General features: G+C 40.1%; 2 protein-coding genes across 2 annotated transcripts; one reads left to right on the top strand and one right to left on the bottom strand.

Annotated features, from left to right (window-relative positions):
• Positions 1 to 271: 271 nt before the first annotated feature.
• On the bottom strand, positions 272 to 4,433 carry LOC145907084 (uncharacterized). Its single transcript, XM_082994523.1, has 2 exons — positions 4,106 to 4,433; positions 272 to 1,584 (listed from the first exon to the last, which is right to left on the bottom strand). The coding sequence occupies exons 1-2, from the start codon at positions 4,280 to 4,282 to the stop codon at positions 463 to 465; spliced, it is 1,299 nt and encodes a 432-aa protein (XP_082850649.1). The 5' UTR covers positions 4,283 to 4,433; the 3' UTR covers positions 272 to 462.
• Positions 4,434 to 12,768: 8,335 nt separating this feature from the next.
• On the top strand, positions 12,769 to 14,719 carry LOC145895142 (methylglutaconyl-CoA hydratase, mitochondrial-like). The gene is made up of 9 exons (XM_082983916.1): positions 12,769 to 12,958; positions 13,120 to 13,187; positions 13,252 to 13,339; positions 13,419 to 13,598; positions 13,798 to 13,854; positions 13,920 to 14,005; positions 14,089 to 14,190; positions 14,245 to 14,343; positions 14,501 to 14,719. The coding sequence occupies exons 1-9, from the start codon at positions 12,820 to 12,822 to the stop codon at positions 14,576 to 14,578; spliced, it is 897 nt and encodes a 298-aa protein (XP_082840042.1). The 5' UTR covers positions 12,769 to 12,819; the 3' UTR covers positions 14,579 to 14,719.
• The last annotated feature ends 4,367 nt before the right edge of the window (positions 14,720 to 19,086 follow it).

Raw genomic sequence — 19,086 nt, 5'->3', positions numbered from 1 at the left:
TTAATGTCAATTACGACGAACATTTGGGATCATCGGCTTTATTTGGGATCCCTAACATTACGTAGCTACTATGCGATTGTTGGTCTAAATATGAACTTGCCTAAGGGTACATAAAATGTACCAAATTTTGTCCCTATGCGATAATTTTCAGCAATTTTCTAAGTTGCTAAACCGAGCAGATAATTTTGATTCCTAAAAGACTGAATTCAATACGAAGAATTTGTAAAAACACCGTCTTTATTTTGTCTTCACTGCACCCTTGTGTCGGCGCTGTGTCAGTGTTACAAGCAGAATAAGCAATAAAGGCAACATGTGAACTTATGTTTGCTTCAAAGGCACGTCCAATAAGTTAGATACAAGCATCAAAAATAAAAATATAATACCGCCACACCGCTGGGGCGTTATGAACAACAATACATAATAGTGTAATGGTGACGTAATAACAATTTACAGTGGAAGTATTTAAATATCGTCGGCTTTTGAAAAATGTCGCTTCATGTGAGTTTTCATGTTGCACTGCTGCCCGAAGCTCCTGTTGCACACGGGACAGTTGTACTTCTTCTCGCCCAAGTGGATGGTGCGCACGTGCACATTAAGGTTTCCCCCGGTCGAAAGGTATTTCCCGCACAGACGGCACTGATGAGTTTTTCGACCCATGTGCACCGTCTCGATGTGGACTTTGAGATAGTTGCGATGGCCAAAACCCTTCCCACATTGTCCACAACGGTGAGGACGCACGTGACTCACTTTCACGTGACGGTTGAGTTCAAATTTGTGTGGGTAAGAGGCACCGCATATTGAACAGGGATACGAATCTCCGTTTTTTGAGGATTCATGAACTCTGCCATTCTTTTTAGATCTTTGACGTTTTTTCGCAATCTTCTGATTAAAAACTTGAGGTGGAGAATCCTTAATTTCTGTACAATTGGCGCCCGGCCTTTCGGAATTGTCGCTGTACAATGACGATGGAGAGAATCGGGTTTGTAAGTTAGGGGAGTGGACGTTCATCATGTACTGCGGCGAGAGAAGGGTGGGGCTGAAGGTGTCTGGAGGGGTGTAGATTGGTGGCGAACACGGAGGGGAAGTTGAAACAGAGTAGGGAGAACTTCGTCGGACAACGACGCTTGAACGGCTTGTGTCACTATCTGTGCTGTTTGATTGACACAAGCGCTTGTGGCCGTTCAAGTCGGAATTCGCATCGACTTTCTTTACAGCGGTCAAAGGGTCGTATTGCTTCAAACCACCCATCAAAGGGGCCCAGGCGTTAATTCGTTCCATGGCAGGATGCAAATGTGGAACAAAGGAAGCGGAGACTGGTGTGCGTGATGGTGTCGCTGCGGTGGCTGCACAAACGTTCCATTTTTGCTGCAAAAAAGCTCGCACGAGATCGTTGGAAGCGATCATCTGCGCCCGGTAGTGAAGCATTGCCCTTTCGATGACGTCATTAGGCAGGTAGGTGGTTTGGGCTGGTTTAATTAGACTTTCGCAATTTTTCGGTTTCGCCCTGAAGCGTGAATCAGCAACCCGCCCCATGCTGGGCGTTTCCATGCGTCGTCGTTTGCAGGTGAGGTTCAGAGGTCGATCCTTAAGAAAAACAAACGAAATTACAAATATGTAATAAAGTTACGCAGGATCACGATTCTGAGGGGAAAAGGGACTATTAGGCGAAAATTGCGTCGACACTGAGGTAATGCGAGTTTACGAACACTTCATCATTGCACGATTTTCTGCCAAAGACCCTATGACCCATGCAGCGGTTATCATTATACAAGCGAGGTGTAATAACAGACACGGAAAACGTGTATGGTTGATTTTTGAAGGCTTTTTGTTTTTGCTCGTGACTACTCCTCAATTTCAAGGGTAATGGCTGAGATCGCTTCGTCACGACATGCGACAGACTTCACTTCCGTCAGAAAGATTCTGCTCGAGTCAAGCAAAACGTGACCCACACACCCGAAAAAGTTTATCCAGAGTGAATGAGCACAAAAAGGTAAAAAAGGGTATACTTTTATTACCCCTTGCGATTTTCTCTGACAAATGTCTACACGACTTTACGGTTCTTGGTGTTTTATGTTAAAACAAGCCTCGCAAGCCTCGCAAACCACCAATACCATTTTAGCCAAAAAGGGAATATTTGGTCACGTTGATGCCTTTTTAGCAATAGCCATTTATCGTCTATTTGCTCTGTGTGATGAGCGCGCCCTGCGTTACATCATCTTATACACGTGGAATGAAGTCAATTCTAAGGCAAAAAGTTCCTCTGAAGGTTAGGTAATCGACGGAAGGTTGAAGGTGTTTAATTAACACCTGTCAAGATAACAATAACAGTGCGCGCCACCAAACCTGACTGATTGCTATTGTTGTGATTCAAGGTAACAATGGAGGGAAGGCATTAATTTTGGCATTAGCGAGTGTCGATAATTTTTCGCCGCGGCTGGCACGGGCCGGTACCGATCTTCCACTTGAAGTTAAATTCAACAACTGTCAGTTAAGCGTGGATTATAACAAAAACAAGATCAAACGCGCATACAGGCAGTCAAGGAGTGGCGAAACATTCAAAAAATGCCCGCACTTGGCCTGCGATGACAGTCAAGCACCACAGGTCGGCTAACGCCGTTTACCTGGAAAATCCATTGTGTTTCGCGGTGGCGAATTGCGGAGGTACCTGATTAGTCATCCACGCCCGGATTTTCAGTACATTGCGAAACTAACCACATTCAAAGACGGTTGTTTTGTTTATTCCAAATAGCACAAAAAACGCCTCGCAACAAAGCGCCGTATTGTTTTAATTAAACGATTTACGGCCTGGGGCGGCTGCGAAAACGTGATCCGGTCTGGAGTGCGGTTCCTTGTTATCGTTGAGCCAATAAATCGAGCTAGCCCGCCATGCTTGTTGTTGCAAAGGCTCGTGTTTATGTTAGGCAACAAAACCACATCCATTGGCGGAAAAACTTCAGGCAAAAAAAACGAGGATATCTCCCACGCGTGTTTTATCGGCGATCGGTTACGCGAGCAGCGAAAATGCACGCAGGAGAAATTTGCAAATCGCAAACAGACGACAATTTTATGTCCGGTGATTCGGGTACGAGTGAGCGCATCTTGAGACCAAGTTGTTGTGGTTGTGCGTCACTGTCATCGCTAATTGGTCCAAGCCTTATTTAATTGCTACGTGGCATCCATTCAGGCGCTGTTTCACTAGAAGCACTCTTTGTTCGAGAACATAATTACTCCAAAATTTTTGCTTTGTAATTATTCCGACAGCCAGGTCTTTCTATTGGTTTTGACAGTTTGTCAGACATTAGGCGACAAGTGACGCAACTTCGACTACAATCAGAAAACTGTTTTAACGTTGATATTTTTGTTCATAAAAGCCTTCTTATCCAATAACACCAAGGGTTCAAAATAACACCGTTTCCAAATGTAAACAATCATTCAGTTTAATATCAATTTTAAAATACACGTTTTTAATGAGTGTCTACAATAAACGAAAACTGATTACATTTTAATAATTGATGGTAAATTCGGTATAGCGTACAGATTATAGACATTTCCCACCATTATTGTGGATGAACCTCAAAAGTCAATGACGTAATGCTAAATTATGAAATCTATTTAAACGCAGGGCGTGTTGGGTGTGGGTTTGGTTTCGCCGATTCATTGCCCACTTCGTTAAAGAGCGAACTCTTAAAATGACGTTGGTTGACAATTAAAGAAATTACCAAACGCTTGTTTAAAAAAATTCAAAAAACTCCTCTAAAACCCACTCACATACTGGTCTAACTTAAAAACGTTTTGCGTATTTGGCCATTTGCGGCGTTTTTACATTCAAGGGAGATTTCTTAATGCTGTACTTTGTTAGTTATGACATTTCTTTTTCCAATAAACTCCATGCAAGGAGATTTTCAAGGACAGGCAAGCTTTCAAGGACAGGCAAGCTGTCACGTTTAAAGCAACACTTAGACAAGCTGGCGACGAATTAAGGACTTCTAATATTAAGCTATTGCCATATATACCAACAAGTAAAGCAGCAAGTACAAACGCATATCGAAGTGACCGTAAATATGACGAAATTATATAAGTCCCAAAGAGCAAAAAATATATTTACCTCGCAATCATCTAGCGATGAACTCCTCTCGGAAGTCACAGATTCGTCGTCAGCTCCACTTTGAATCGACTGCACTTCGTCGTTTGCATCAACAGGGGGTGATTGTGGCGTTAAATCCAATCCGAACTTGAACAATTCGGATGCGTGGATTAACGGTGGTGGGTGCGAACGCAACATCTCTCTGGTCTATACGGCGGGTGAATGATTGCGCAAAAGTGTTTGTCTCTCAGAGCATTAAAGCTTAGCTTGCACTGTTTGCGGCTGAATCAGCATATATATAGTATCTCTCACAGCTACGATGAATAGTCTAGATTGTAATTGACGCGAACGACCGATTGTCGATGAATGTTGAACCCATCGCACCCACCCGCGCTCAAGTATAAAGGCCGAGAAAAAAGGCGCGCCAAAGCGACATTTACGTCACCGTCAGCTGATTTTCCTCTTCTTCTCGGAATGGTTGAACGGGCCGTAGAATTGTCCGAAACTTTTTACATTGGCGCCCTTGAAAAGGTTCCAACATTGTATCATATATTTATTTGCATTGAAAGAATGAACTTGCGGTTAAGTGAACGCCTGGAGCACATGCCATTCCTTAATTTGTACAAACAAGTTGCTGAAAGTTTCTAATAGCTCGGAAATTCAATTCGACTCAAAATAAAACAATTTTCTCATTCTTTTTGTCCATCACAAAATCATCGTTTTATCGTCAACAATTTTCCATAGGATTAGTAAACACCTTGCGTTCTCTATTGCACAAAACCCCATACACTAGTTTTTGGATGTACATATTTACAAAAATGTAGCTTTTTTTTTTTTAATGTTTATTAACACACAATGGCTTGGTAGGTATTGCAGTCATTGCGCAATGTTTCGCAGTTTTGCAATTGTAACGAAAAATTCCCCTTCGTCGACTGAACATAATTAGTTTGCGGTCCCGAAACCATTTTGCCGCGGGATGGCTTTGTTTGCTTACAAGTCCTACAGCTTTGCGTTGCGCGCAAATTTTTGTCGTTGTGGAATATAGCAACAACGTTAAGTCACGTGATGTAAGTCACGATCAGAATATTGATAGAGAAGCGAAGGCAACCGGTTATACTGCCGTATATCGCCGTTTATGTACTAAGCTATCTAGTCTTCTTAGATAAATCAGGTCCATTCGTTTTACATTCACATGTATTGAAGTTTGAATTTTTTCGCGTCGCGCAAAGTCATCATTTAAGCTGCTATGACGTTCGGAAACAGCGTACGTTTTCTTTGCTGGTCGTTGTATAATTTTTTTTAATTAAAACGTATAGATTTGTGGTGTCTGCGGGACACACGCACGTAATTCGAGTGCTTTCTCTGGATACACGCACGTTCCAAAAATATACATAGAACGCGCGGAACAAGCATCAACATGCAAATAAACTTTTGCTCAAAAACTGTATTTGGCGTTTGTCAAAAAGTCGACTGCAAGTAGAGGTAGTCAACCGCAAGGTTTTAAGTGTTTTAACACACATGTATATAAAACCACGCAAGTTTAAGTGGACGAAAAGATAAACATTAACCCAAACATATCGTAAATAGCTCTTTAACGGACCAAATGAAGTAAGACCACCCATGTTAAGTGGAAAATATTACACAACTCGCGTATTCGTGCGTTTTTTCCTCACATTTGTTTCGAGTATCACAACATAACCGTGACAGTGCTAAGTATCCGGTGTGGTGAGGTGGCAGGTACGCAAAACTGATAATTACCATTCACTGCTGTAAATATCCAGCAAGCGTATAAGATAAACAACTTGTTAACGATATCTTACTTGTCCGCGCCTTTGAATGCGCCGTGCAGATGTCGGCTTAACCATTGAAAATTGTCCGCCGCCCACGATTAAAATCCGACGTCACGGAACCAAATCCTCTAAGCGCTCCTTTGACTTTTCCATTTATTGCAAATACGGCGTGTACTTCAATTCCGTGAAAACAAACTCATTTGATTGAGGCAAATATTTCGTGCGATTACGATGGCAGCGAGCACTTGCGATCGCGTAGATAATCGGATTGCCAGCGGCGCGAAGAAAAAACATATTTTTAAATGTAAACAAGTTTATGGTTCTTTCGTGGACACACGTACCAATGTACGCGAAAATCTGTTTCAAGTACTTCGTTGGAACACCTACGTATCAACAAACATGTCGTTGATTTGAACATCCTGATTTGTTACAATAATTCACGCTGTTTATAAATAGGTATAAAACTGAAAAATAGATGCATAAAATTTTGCAACATGGGGAAACTACTTTCCCCGCGGCACAATGATGTCCAGTACAATCGGTTCGGAGAAAACGTGTGTCGTAATTTCTCACAATTTAGCACCGAGACTTTTCTCCATTTTAGTTTGCCGCGAATGAAAATTCCGACCGTGGCGTCTTGTGCAATAATATTTTTCAGTGAGTCAACGAGAAGCTTTTACTTATCACGGTGGCAAATCGCGCTGCGAGGCTTGCCTTAAAAACAAAGATGACATTAGCTTTTGTTCCGAGAAGTATTTGCGGCAAACAGGCGCCAGTCAAAACTGTTGTCTTCTACTCGAAAAACATAAAGCCTCACACCAGTTGTCGATGATATCATAATTAAATGAGAAGTTAATGAACTCATGAAATTTGCTTAAGAAGCTTTGTAATGCTTTCACAGCAATTTCCAAATATATTCAGGTGGTCGGATTTTGATTGTTCTTTACGTTTAATGTGAATACTGGATGATGCGAAATATGTTGTCTTGTAGCCGATGACATTTTGCTGACGCTTGATGTACTGCACAATTTACGTCAGCCAAATATAATCAAACCACATAAGAGATTCAAACGTAACTTCTTCAATTCTGTTTATGCATCTTGTTTACGGAACTTCTGTCGCAGTTGGTTGAAATCTTCTTGAAGCAATGTTCATCGCATTACACAGCACGGGATTAGTGACTAACAGTTCGTTGACATCGGACCAGCGATGCTTTACTGGACAGTTAGATTGTATTTGCGCATAATCCAACGTGAACCGGTAATATCATGTACAGATTACACCGCGTAGCAGATTTTTATTAAATCTGCATCAACGCTTACGTTTTATAGTGACATATTAAAAGGACATTGTTCCATTGTCATTCCAACAACGCACATTAAGTATACAAACAAAGACAACAGAGGATTTGTGACGTGTTAATGTAGCACTCAAAAAAGCCATTATGACTAACATAGAAAAAATTCCAGAACTGTTTGTTGTGAATTTACCCACAAAGCCGGTTTGCATTGTTTAAGTGATAGCTTACACGTGCCGCTGCTGCAATGTTTGTTTGTTAGACAACAAACATGTCAGAAACCTTTCATTTTGGTTTGTCAACTTGTGAAGTTAAGCGACTTTTTTCTGATTTGGTGAAAACAGAAGGTTCCATAGCCTTAGCTCTAACAAATTTGCTGAACAGGTAAGTGACGTATGCGTCTGTCCCTTTTCATTTTTCTTCATGCAAGTATATGGTTTATGCTGCGGGACTTACAACGGCGGAAACGGAAAATACGAGTATCCTATATGTCTTTGTAACTAAAATTTAATATGACTACTTTTGCCAATTTTATTGAAAGAATTATTGCATGTTAGCCAGAGGTCGACAACCTTTGGCATACAAAGGTTTTAATTCTTTGATCAAAACGAAACAAAATAACCGTCATTACACGTTTTGTTTTCAGTAAACTTGCAAAACACAGCTACGTCCAAGTGAACCAAAAGCCCTAAATGTGTTTTGTTTATTTACCAATATTGTTTTTACCTAAATGAGCTTCCCGTATCTATGGAGCCAAAACTTGGGTGATAGAGCTGCTTGATCCGGAGCGACGGTTGCCGACCTCTGTGTAGGCTAAAACACTAGCATTGTATTTAGTGCATAGCTACATGCATATTTTTAAACCACACTTGGCAATACTGTTGTACGGAAAATTTTATCGTTAAATTTGTTCTGCATGAAAATTTGTTTTAATCTTTAGTAAAAGGTATGGAAACGTACTCCTGTTTTCGTAAAAGATTTGGTACATTTCTTACGAGCAGCAAGTTTTACATCAAATGCACCAATTTAATATAAAAATTATACTAATAATGTTAAAAGCACTATTTTAAGACATCGTGTGAAAAGCCTAAAAATATTATTTCCTGGTTTGGCGACCGGCCGTTAAATGTGCACGAGTAGTAAGTTCGATGAAAGATTAAATTGGCCAGTTACGTGAAACACAATTTTCAATGTATAAGCAATGTAGAGCCAATACTTTTTTAGTGAGCGGCAGACCAAAACACTATTCTTTATTTATGAAACACCCGAAATGTTGTTTCAGGGACAAAAATCTCCACGTCAAGTACAGATTTCGGTCGTTAGCTCAATGTGAAGTATGGGATGTGAACTTACAACCCGGTCGTGATACCATCGCTGACTTGTCGCCAGTGTTGTACATGCTTGACACCTACGTTCGTTTCAATCGACTTGACAGCAGATCTGCTGCACTAGAGGAACTGCTTCTTGGTAGGTCAACGCGGTGAATCGCGTGATGATAGTATGTATAATTGTGATAAAAAAATCACCAACTCAGTTGTTTTTTTTTCGTTTCGTAGCTCAAGACTGTTTTCGCTAGTATAGAGATTTTCTTGAATTAAAAACAACTTTATCTCCAGTTGAAGAAGTTATTTAACTCATTTTCATAATCGAGTTGTCAATAGTATATTTTATATTTTGTTTGCCAATGTCTGCAATGGCCACTTTTGCTTTTTTACAATTTATTTATATTTTTTCAAATTTCGATGTGTTTGCTTTCTAACTACAGCAAACAAAAACACTCCAATCGGGTGCAGTGAAAGTGCTGACGAGTCTTGCCAAACCGAATATCGATGTTCACTACTACAAAAGATGCCAATATGCAACAAGGAAACTCAAACAGATTCATTTCCTACGATCGACCATTTTGTGCAAGCTGGCATTGATGTAGAGGATACTGGTATGCAGACCGATCCAATACAGCTCATGCCGCGTAATGAATTCGTGCAGATTGGCGCCCCTGTGCCTATGCTGACGCAAGCAAATGCTGTGGGGTCAAGTAACGTCACCATCAATGCAAGACGGGGTGAAATTAAGGCTGGTAAAAGGCGTCGAACTCCCGGCCACTCGAAGCAAACCAATCAAAATCCAAATTTGGAGACAACAGCTCAAGTTTTCGCTCCAACGGGCAACATGATTTTTTATCGCCCACCATTTCCTCGTGGTCATTACGCTTCTTTTCCTTTCACTCACCCCCCTGTGCCGACGTCAGCTTACGCCGTGGCAAATATACGTGGCTCCGCCTTCTCCGGACCTCAGTCCATCAGATCTCCCTTGATTCCATCTTTAAACAGCAGTTTCAAAGCAACATGTGGACACGCGAGCGCGGCGGCAAATGACGTCATTAAAATAGTAAAAATGAATGATAGCCTGAATTACCTCAACGACCGAGGTATGGAGTACTCACCGAATACTATTGGTCTGGATCAACACAAATGCGTATCATCCGCTTCTCTTTCCGACTGCAACGAAAAAAAGCTTATACAGGAAAAGAAAATGATGTTGGACTCATTGCTTTACCCGAATAGATCTCCGATTAAAGACACTAGCAAGTCTACTGCTACAGATACAGCATCGCGCGAGCCAGGTTCCACAACACCTGGAATATTTTCTCCCCTCACTGGGCTGCCAAATCACGTAAATTGCAAAGTACCGGAAAATTCAACTCACGAAAATGCATTCGTTGATGTTCAAGCATCGTCCAGGAGTGTTTTAGGTTGGTGAACAAGAAAAAAATTAGCGGGCAAAATATATGATATATATGTTTGCAATGGATTGTCTTATTGGCTCCTGTAAAACCAGGAAACAAATATTCTTAAGTGACAATTGTATTGGATATCGTCATCGTGCAAACTTCATAAAAAGTAAAATGTTGTAATGGGTTTGGATCTTCTGATTTTAATCTGATTTTAATACTACACAATGACTTTCTTAGATGTAGCAATGTAAAATGCTGAACATAATCGCCGGGATATTTCTCCTACAACAAACTTTCGCGCTTCGTGACCTGCACATAACATCTGTATATAAAACAAACACGATGGCTGCGCTTTAAACACATGGAAAATGGCTTAAAATGCGACGCTAAGGAATACAAACAAGAAATGCAGTCTATTCGCTGAGTATCATGTTACGCAAATCTTTTTTTAACAGAGATTAAAAAAAATTCATTTGGCATTTGCTTCTAACAAACAAAATTGTTTTAAGATGTTCCTCCCCGCTGCAAGCGCGCACGGAAGCAAACGGAATTCTATAGAGCGCCAAAGCCGTCAACGGCATTCGAATTCGCTGCTTTCTAGCCACGCCGCCCGCTTAAGGATTATCTGGCATCGCTAAATATACACAACGGCGTTGGAGTTTCCCGAACATTTGTTTGAGGTGACACTCCTGCGGCTGAAGAACGCTGTAAGAGCTTCTGCGTCGAAAGCCTTTGTTGCTGAATTTTGTTGCCATGTTTACGCCCAACCCACTTGGATGACATATGTCGCCTCCGTCGGATAAGAAAAGAAAAGTACGAGTCGTGCGTGGGATGCGAGCGCTCATAATGGATTGTCTGTTCCATCCTTGGGACAGGATGTTCTCCCGATTGTTTAAAGTGCCCGTGGCCAATTATGTTGCGTGAATCCCATTATGCGTTTTGCGTCAAATAATTTTCCTGACATTTTGTTTTAGATGCTCCGTGCGGTTTTGTAAGTCATGTTTCGTTCATGATCTTGAATGTTCTTTTTTGTTCGTTGATTTACGTTAATAAAGCTTGCATAAGGTTGGACCGGGCGTTGATATTGCAATCTCCGAGGTTATGTTGACAATACAACACGATGCACGAAAACGTGGTCTCCTGCGATTAAAATAGCTATGTTTCTTTGCTGCAAGGTCTTTCACTAACCAAAAATTTAGGCAGTTTAGATAACCTCTTTAACTTTATTTGCCATTTTTTATGGCAAAATTAAATCATGAAACAAACAATTTGTCGTAGACTGGCGTCTTGGGTCGCGTTTGAAAACTTCCGACTGTTAATTCGTTCGCTTTATTTTTGTACAACAAATACAAATAAATTACAAAAGCGGTTGGGATGCGCCGAATTAATCTTTAGGTTCAAAGTGTTACTCCAGGAAATTAAAATTTTGAAAATCACTCCAAATATCTCTTTTCATTTTTTATTCTCACCAAAATAACAGGTAATATATATTAGGTATGTGTGCTTTTTTTAATTCTCAATCATTTAAAACGTGACGCCATTTTGACGCACATCAACAGCATGTGGCGTCGTTGGTTATTAAATCCGTTTCCTCGTTTCAGGATTTTCTTGTAACGTCTCGGGATTACAGAAAAAAAGGCGGAAATGGAAGCTTACACCATAAATCCGCCAACTTGTTGTTCAAAAATAAATTAAATGACTGCACGCACAAAAATACTCTAATCCAGTTTTACATATTTTTTGCACTCTGTCCTATTCTCAAAGAGGAATGATATTAAAATAAATAGACACAATATTTCAGTCTAAAAAATTTTATTCGAGAATGGTTGGAGAAAAAAACTAATGCCCTCCATGGTAAAACATTGTAGACGTGCGTCATGTTTGCCTGTATTAATTGCACGCGTTTGTCATGCGCGTCTGTTTTTGCATATGCGGTGTGATTCTTGGTACTATAAGTACTATGTACAACACATCCTAATGCAACAATTTTGCCACGAGCTGTATACTGGTCAACCCGAAATCTAATTAAGTTTTAGGATTTGGTCCATATACACCGACTGGATGCAAATTGATTCCACAAACTTGCCAAGAACTTTAACCCCACAACCAATTTACATTTAATTCTAATATACGTTGTGTCGTAACGAGTAAGATGAAATAGCAAACATGAAAACCTTGCGGTCTAGACTCGCATGCTTGGATTTTATGTAAAATAGCAACAAATAAATTTTCCAAACTTGAATTATAAACTGATAAACACACTTTTTGTTGTTCCAGGTAGGACCCAACTATAGTCTTGTTTTTTCTCATTTTGTGCTTGTCCACAACCAAAAAATAGGTATGTTTAAGATTTTTCAACAAAATGCAATTAACAGCCTATTTGTTTAATTAGTAACCGAAGGATAAAGAAATAACTGAATTTTTTTAAAGTTGTTTGGGTATTGATAAATTATTAGAGAAGGTGATAAAAACAACCTTGTCAACTCATACCCACAAAATTCACAAAAAAACTGCTTTCATGAATACAAAGCACACAGCGACACTTAACTGCTAGTCGCATATATTTATATTGGGCACCAGTGCGGCGCCAAAGGCTCATGATATAATGAACCAGCATGATTTAAACAGAAAATTTCACACATTATCGTAAAACAAACGAAATGGCGCAATTTACACATTTCTAGCTTTCGTCTTAGTTCATATTACAGCAAAATCAATATTTTTAGTCAACAAAACAAATCCTTCCTCAAAAAGGGGAATAACCAGATGGGGGAGGTTTGGCCACATAGCTTCAACGATTTTACAAACATTTGCAAAACAAATGCTGTAATATATCAATTGTACACACCATCACCGTGTCATGCTTTTTTAACATGTTTTTGTGAAAGGTTGTTGTCTAAGTGGTAAATTCAACATGTTGACAAGTAAAATTTTTCAACATGGTAATCAAATTGCCTGCAGAGTCCTGTCGTCAACATCAAATTTTAAAGTTTCGTGTAGAGCTGCACACACGGAGGAACTGGTAGTAGATAGACTAACTGGAGAGCATGAAGGTGGGCATTATTTTTTATTTATCTTTTGCGCTTATTCTTGTGTCTTATACGAGATGTGTTATTGGTACTTTAATTTTAAGCAACAACCGTTTATTTTTTTATTAAAAATAGTATTGAAGTTTAATACACTTATATGCAACAACACTACACATACATTTTAGGTGTAGTTGTGTTTGGACTGAACAGACCGGCTGCAAAAAACTCTTTCAGCAAAAATCTGTCCAAGCTGGTAAAATGGCATTCATTTCAAGTTTATATTAACTAATATCTCAATGTAAATGCATGATCTTTAGCTTGCAGAAGCAGTGGAAGGTATTAAGTATGATCAAAATGTGAGGGTTCTAATAATGAGAAGCATGGTACCAGGCATCTTTTGTGCTGGTTAGTTTGGTGTAAGAAGATGGTTGGCACCATTTCTAATAATGAGAAGCATGGTACCAAGGAATTGTCTATTCTTTAGGTGCTGATCTTAAGGAGAGGGCTACTATGACCCCTGAAGAAGTGGGACCATTTGTTGGAAAACTGAGAAGACTGTTGTTTGACATGTATCAATTTCCCATTCCTACAATTGCAGCACTTGATGGAACAGCTGTTGGTGGTGGTCTGGAAATGGCACTCGGTTATGATATAAGAGTTGCCGGTGATTTTACATTTAACTAGATTATCAAAATAAATTGAATATGTAATAAATATTTTCTCTTCATGTGGGTTGCTTACTTGCACATAATGTAACCAAGCTAAGTTGATCCGAAAATTTGACCTATGATAACCATTGTTTGGACTAAATAGTTATGACTCATTGTTTAAAACATGTGATGTAATTATTTTGATTGCTTTAGCTTCAAATACAAAAATGGGTTTGGTGGAAACAAAACTTGCAATTATTCCGGGGGGAGGTATGTACAGTAAATAAAAAGCACACACAAATATGTAACAAAAACACATGTATGAACAACTGTAGGTGGAACGCAAAACCTTGCAAGACTTGTTGGACCAAGTTTGGCAAAAGAACTAATATTTACAGGGCGCCTTCTTGATGGACAACAGGTACTGTATGGCAATGAAATGCATGTATATAATAGTTTGAAATTATTGGAGATATATATCATGACATTATTTGTTTTGTGCAGGCAAAAGCAGTGGGGTTAGTAAATCACACCGTTGAGCAAAATAAAGATGGGGATGCTGCTTTTAGGAAAGCACTGGAAGTTGCCAAAGAGATAATACCTCAAGTAATGGATTTAAAAAACTGTTATAGGTTATTTTACCTCATTGTATTGTTTCAGGGTCCAGTTGCTCTTCGTATGGCAAAAGAGGCGATTAATCGTGGTGTAGAAGTTGACATTTCATCGGGTCTTGCATTTGAACAAGCGTGCTATGCGCAGGTAACATTTGTGTATTGCCAATGTGCTAATATTCATGTTGTACTATTTCACTTTACTGTTTAATGTAACTTTTAAAATCACAAAACATTGTATATTTATAGGATATCAAGTTGTAAAGTAAGGTAGCAATAGCATTGTAAAGAATTTGTATTTTTAGGTTATACCAACCAAAGATCGAATTGAGGGGTTAATGGCATTTAAAGAAAAAAGACCTCCGAAGTATAAAGGTCACTGATCACACTTAGCAAGAAATTAAATCATGTGTGATTATTGTTCTGATTATCCTCATATAAATCACTATACTTGCCTATGCTTTCAAGAGGATTATTTGAATGCATTATAATTTTGTGATTTTTCAAAATTTTCTGGCAACAAGCGCTTTAGCATTTGAAATGTACAAGTGCAAGTGTCCATTTTGTAGCTTTTACGCTAAACATACGACTGCTTTTGCCAACTTTGGTTAATTTACTTTTGTGTAAAATGAACAATATCAAACAGATATGAACAATAGTTGTGTGAAATAAAATGGTATTTGAAGCTAGAACACCAGAATGTAATCCAACGTTCGTTCAAACGCAATGGGAAATTTTTTTTCCGAGAGGTTTTTGCAAAGCCGGGCACATTATTCCAACAATGTTATTCTCACATCCAAAAAACAAACAATTTAAGCCAATGCTGTACACGCCCATGCTGTGAATTCAAAGCTTCGTTTCAACCGGTGACAAAATAGTCTTACTATTGCTCATTAGCGCCGCCTATGTAGATATAAACATTGCAAGTAAATTTGAGTGATGGCGCTACAGAGCAGTTATTTATTTTCGATTTTTTTTAGCAGCTTATTTGCGCGACCAAAAATTTACCTCGACGAGTTGTGGTTGTTTACCTCTTCCCTTGAATACTTGCGCAACTCCCTTCCGTAATCCCTTATGTTTATTCAGCTCTTAATAAGCACGAAAAATTCAAAGGAATGGTAGTGTCTTGTAGCGATTTTGAAACACTTGAGTCGGATCGACAATAAATACATTTCCAAGATTACAACCACTCGGGGAAAGGTTGCCAGGGAAGTTAAATCAAGTTTCAGCAATGGGATCTCAGAGCTGCACCACCTTACCCAAATTACTTGACAACACGATTGTGCTGTGAACGAGTGACTGGATGCAGCGAAGCATAACATTTCGCCGCGGGGTCGCACGGCCTCGTGGATTTGCCGCCCTATGAATCACCGGGTTTGGGGAGCGCCGAGTGCGATTAAGTTCAACAAAGGCGCTCGTCGAGGCAAGGTCAGACACGACGCAAGCGGTACAATTCCATAAGTGCGACGTGGAAACTGTAGCGCCGCAACGCACCTTTGCCAGACAATGGCGACGTGGCTAATCATTAGCAGGGTTACGATTGTACAAATGTCGGAAGGTCGACCGCGTTAGCTTTTCATTGTGTGCTTCACGACGTGTTCCAACAAAGCGAAACGTGCATATTATTTTTTTTCAGTTTTTGTGCCATGGCTACCCAAGAAACTTGTAAATTCTCAACAAAGACCTAAAAGAATGTGAAAAATCAAAAACATTGAATCAACTTCGGCGCGTATAAGAGATACGAGTTATGTGTTGAATCTTACTTGATTCCCGATACCCAGAAAAGATAAAAATTGGGCTTCCATTAAAAAAGTTAAAAACGAAATTGCTTTTGACACTAAATAAATTTCAAAACAAACATACAAACTTGCAGTGTATTTGTCACCGTATAGTCAATGCACCAATATAAAAGTTACATCAGTGTTTTCTGTAAGAACATGGGCAGCCATAAAGTGGGATTTGTAAACTTGGATTGTTTGTTACAACGATGATGTTACGATCAAAGTTTACAATCCATGCAGTTCTAAAAAATAAGTTGGGGTTACTGTTGATCATCATCTGTGATTTATAGGAAACCCCATTTTAACATAATTTGCTTTTACCCACGTAAAACGCACAGCACATAACGTTTAGTGTTTCAACTTCGACCCCAAATCTTTGCTGGTTACACAATAGAAGGATGACTTTACATTTTGAGTTTTGAAAGGACGCAAGTCTTTGCCCGCCAACCAATGAGCCACACACGCCTTCGTCACACAATCACAATAATAAACTTTGTCTTCAGGCAACCAACGCTTGTCAATAAACCGACGATTGAACGGGATGGTCGCGCTTCGTCCATGTGATCAGAAAAAACCAGGCAATTTGAAATCGTCACGCCGCTACGTCGATCTAACAAAGGTGTGCCTCTATCAGCGAGTCGGGCGTCTTTTCATCGCCTTCTTTTTCCCGGACAGTTCCTCGTCCCGCTTTTGATTCTTCCGTCTCCCCGCCATCCATCATGGACACTGCAAATTTGCTTTCGTCTAAAACCAATACGGTTGGTTCGATTGCGAAACAATGAGCGACGCGAAGCCGAATGTGTAACAGCGCTCTTTTCGAAAACTATGTTTTCTATAGTTCGAATCCTAACGACATTACTGGAATAAACACCATTACCGATAAGTCAAGGTTTTCGGCAAGTTATGCATTCTTAGTTGTAAAAAATATTCGGGAAAGTAAATGTGGTTTCTCACTTTTTACATCGTTAACACTTTTCCATATGATCCACAACGTTTCCATTTGGCGCCAAGGAACACACATTAAACTGGAAGGCAACCGAGCATGACACCTCCACGAAAATCACCGCAGTCGAGCGCAGTAAATCCAAATAAAAATGCGTTTTCGAGATCACTCAACGTTTTGTCAGCCAACAGTTACTCCCTAAACGCGCCGTCGTAAAGTTGAGCTTAGCGCCATACTACACCAGCCTGCGATCCTCTCCCACATTTTAAATAAAGCTTATTCGGAAACAGTGCTTTTTGAAGTTTTAGTAACTTCACCGAGCTGCAGTTGATAATTCCACCAAGCGACACGGCATGGTGTTGACACACTATTCAAACGTCCATAGCTATGCCAACATCTTGCCATACAACTTGGGGCATGTTCCGGCAGTTAGTGAGTTGAGACGTACTAGTTTTTCTCTAGGTACCAACGCGGCTTCTCTGGAGCCAAGGCGACCTGACGCACGTGCTCGAGACATCCAACGCAGTCCCCTTCTCCCAAACGTTGTGCGTCATGCCTCAGCGATATAACGGAATAAAGCTGGCGATAAAAGCTACAGGTCTGACGTTCGTTTCTAATGAAACGTTTCAGGGCGGAGCTCATTTTCGGACATTCCTTACATACGTTTGCTCAAAGTACAAGTTCCTGTACGAGTCCTGCATAGAGGCTGCTTGAGGCAAACTGCTCAGTACCTCAGTACCAGAGAGCCTAACAAACGCATTGTGCACTAACAGCGGTTAGTGAAGTTTCGCAAGATTAATCTTTAACTAATTCAATGAATTGTGACGGAGTGTAGAGGAAACTAAAAACAAACATTAAACGGGCACATCGCCAGACGACCGTAGTGACAAGGCAATTTTCAACTTTTCGTTTACATTATAAATTAAGGCGCACACCAACTAAATCTGTTTGTCATCACTGACATTCGGGCGCCGTTGCACCCACGTATGGCTTTGCGCGCCAAATCCAAACCACTGTTTGAACAGGCAATGAGCCATAAAGTCGGTGCAAGGTATCACAGAAACGTTATATGTCACTGCAACGATCCTTACCTTGTACAACTTACCCACAGAAAAACAACATTCATTTCAAATTGTCAATTTCAATCTCCCATCAGACCAGATAAACCTTTCAACCGCGTTCCAGCTCCACAAGAAGAGGTACTCCGAACTGAACTAAGCGGGCCAAGACACTGCCTATTTCACCTCTATGCAGTACCGGACACGCCTGATAGTTAAATGTTTAACCTACCTAATGTTTGTCTAATATTTGCGCGTCGATATGACTGGTTGGGAGAGCGGAGCCGAGCTCTTAGCAAATATTAGTCAAGCGAAATCTCCCAACCCGCCCATTGTCCGTTACTAAGGTGCTTCTTTGCCGCTCTTTCACAGCGGCATCGCACACTTGCGATTATGGTCGCCGCCGACATTGTTTTCTGGAGCACGTTATTGAAGCTACAGCACGGACAAAGCGCTAGAAGTAAGATTCATCAATGGCTCCCGACGCCGGTATATTTTATATGTTGTCCAACAAAGGGGTAACGCGAAAATTACCACCCGGATACGTTTTAAGTTGGATTTCAATCGAAATCGCTTGGTGAGGTTGCTTGTTCTACAGCTAACATTGTCAGCCCAATAGCGACGCGAGGTCCGATATTTTTCAATGCTTTACCTGACAGTAAGCTTATCTCCCGGGGCGATGGAATAAATGCAAAGAAGTTATCCAAAAAATTCCCGCCATTTTCTGCCACCGACTACCTCCAAGACGTTGAACAAAATGTCGCCACCTGCCAGTTAAACGAAACGAAATTTTATATGTCGCAATAAGTCACATGTGTTTAGTTTAAATCTATCGCTACGAAAAATATGAAAAAGTATTTAGAAAACATATTGTCAAGAAAAAAATGCCTATAACATCACCACACTTGACACATCACATCCTACGTTATCCAGCATTTTTTGTGATTTTTGTCATTCAACACTGTTTATTTTTACACAATAATATCAGCACAAAGAAATTATTTTTTTATTGTAGTTGTTTGTCATTGCTTTGGTGTTCGAATGTTATTTCTGGTCTGGTTTGTGTCGTGGATTACGAATTTGCACAAGCCACCCGGACAAAGACCGTT

This window comes from Ascidia mentula, chromosome 1 (assembly GCF_947561715.1).
Source record: "Ascidia mentula chromosome 1, kaAscMent1.1, whole genome shotgun sequence".
Lineage (NCBI taxonomy): Eukaryota > Metazoa > Chordata > Ascidiacea > Phlebobranchia > Ascidiidae > Ascidia > Ascidia mentula.
This window is presented reverse-complemented; position numbering and strand designations above follow the sequence as displayed.

Bases quoted from the DNA above. Each gene is read 5' to 3' on its own strand.
- LOC145895142 (XM_082983916.1), top strand. From the start codon at position 12,820: ATGTTGACAAGTAAAATTTTTCAACATGGTAATCAAATTGCCTGCAGA. The intron at 14,006-14,088 runs GTACTGTATGGC...TGTTTTGTGCAG, and splicing joins GCCTTCTTGATGGACAACAG to GCAAAAGCAGTGGGGTTAGT. The intron at 14,344-14,500 runs GTAACATTTGTG...TTGTATTTTTAG, and splicing joins AACAAGCGTGCTATGCGCAG to GTTATACCAACCAAAGATCG.
- LOC145907084 (XM_082994523.1), bottom strand. From the start codon at position 4,282: ATGTTGCGTTCGCACCCACCACCGTTAATCCACGCATCCGAATTGTTC. The intron at 1,585-4,105 runs GTAAATATATTT...GTTTTTCTTAAG, and splicing joins CATCGCTAGATGATTGCGAG to GATCGACCTCTGAACCTCAC.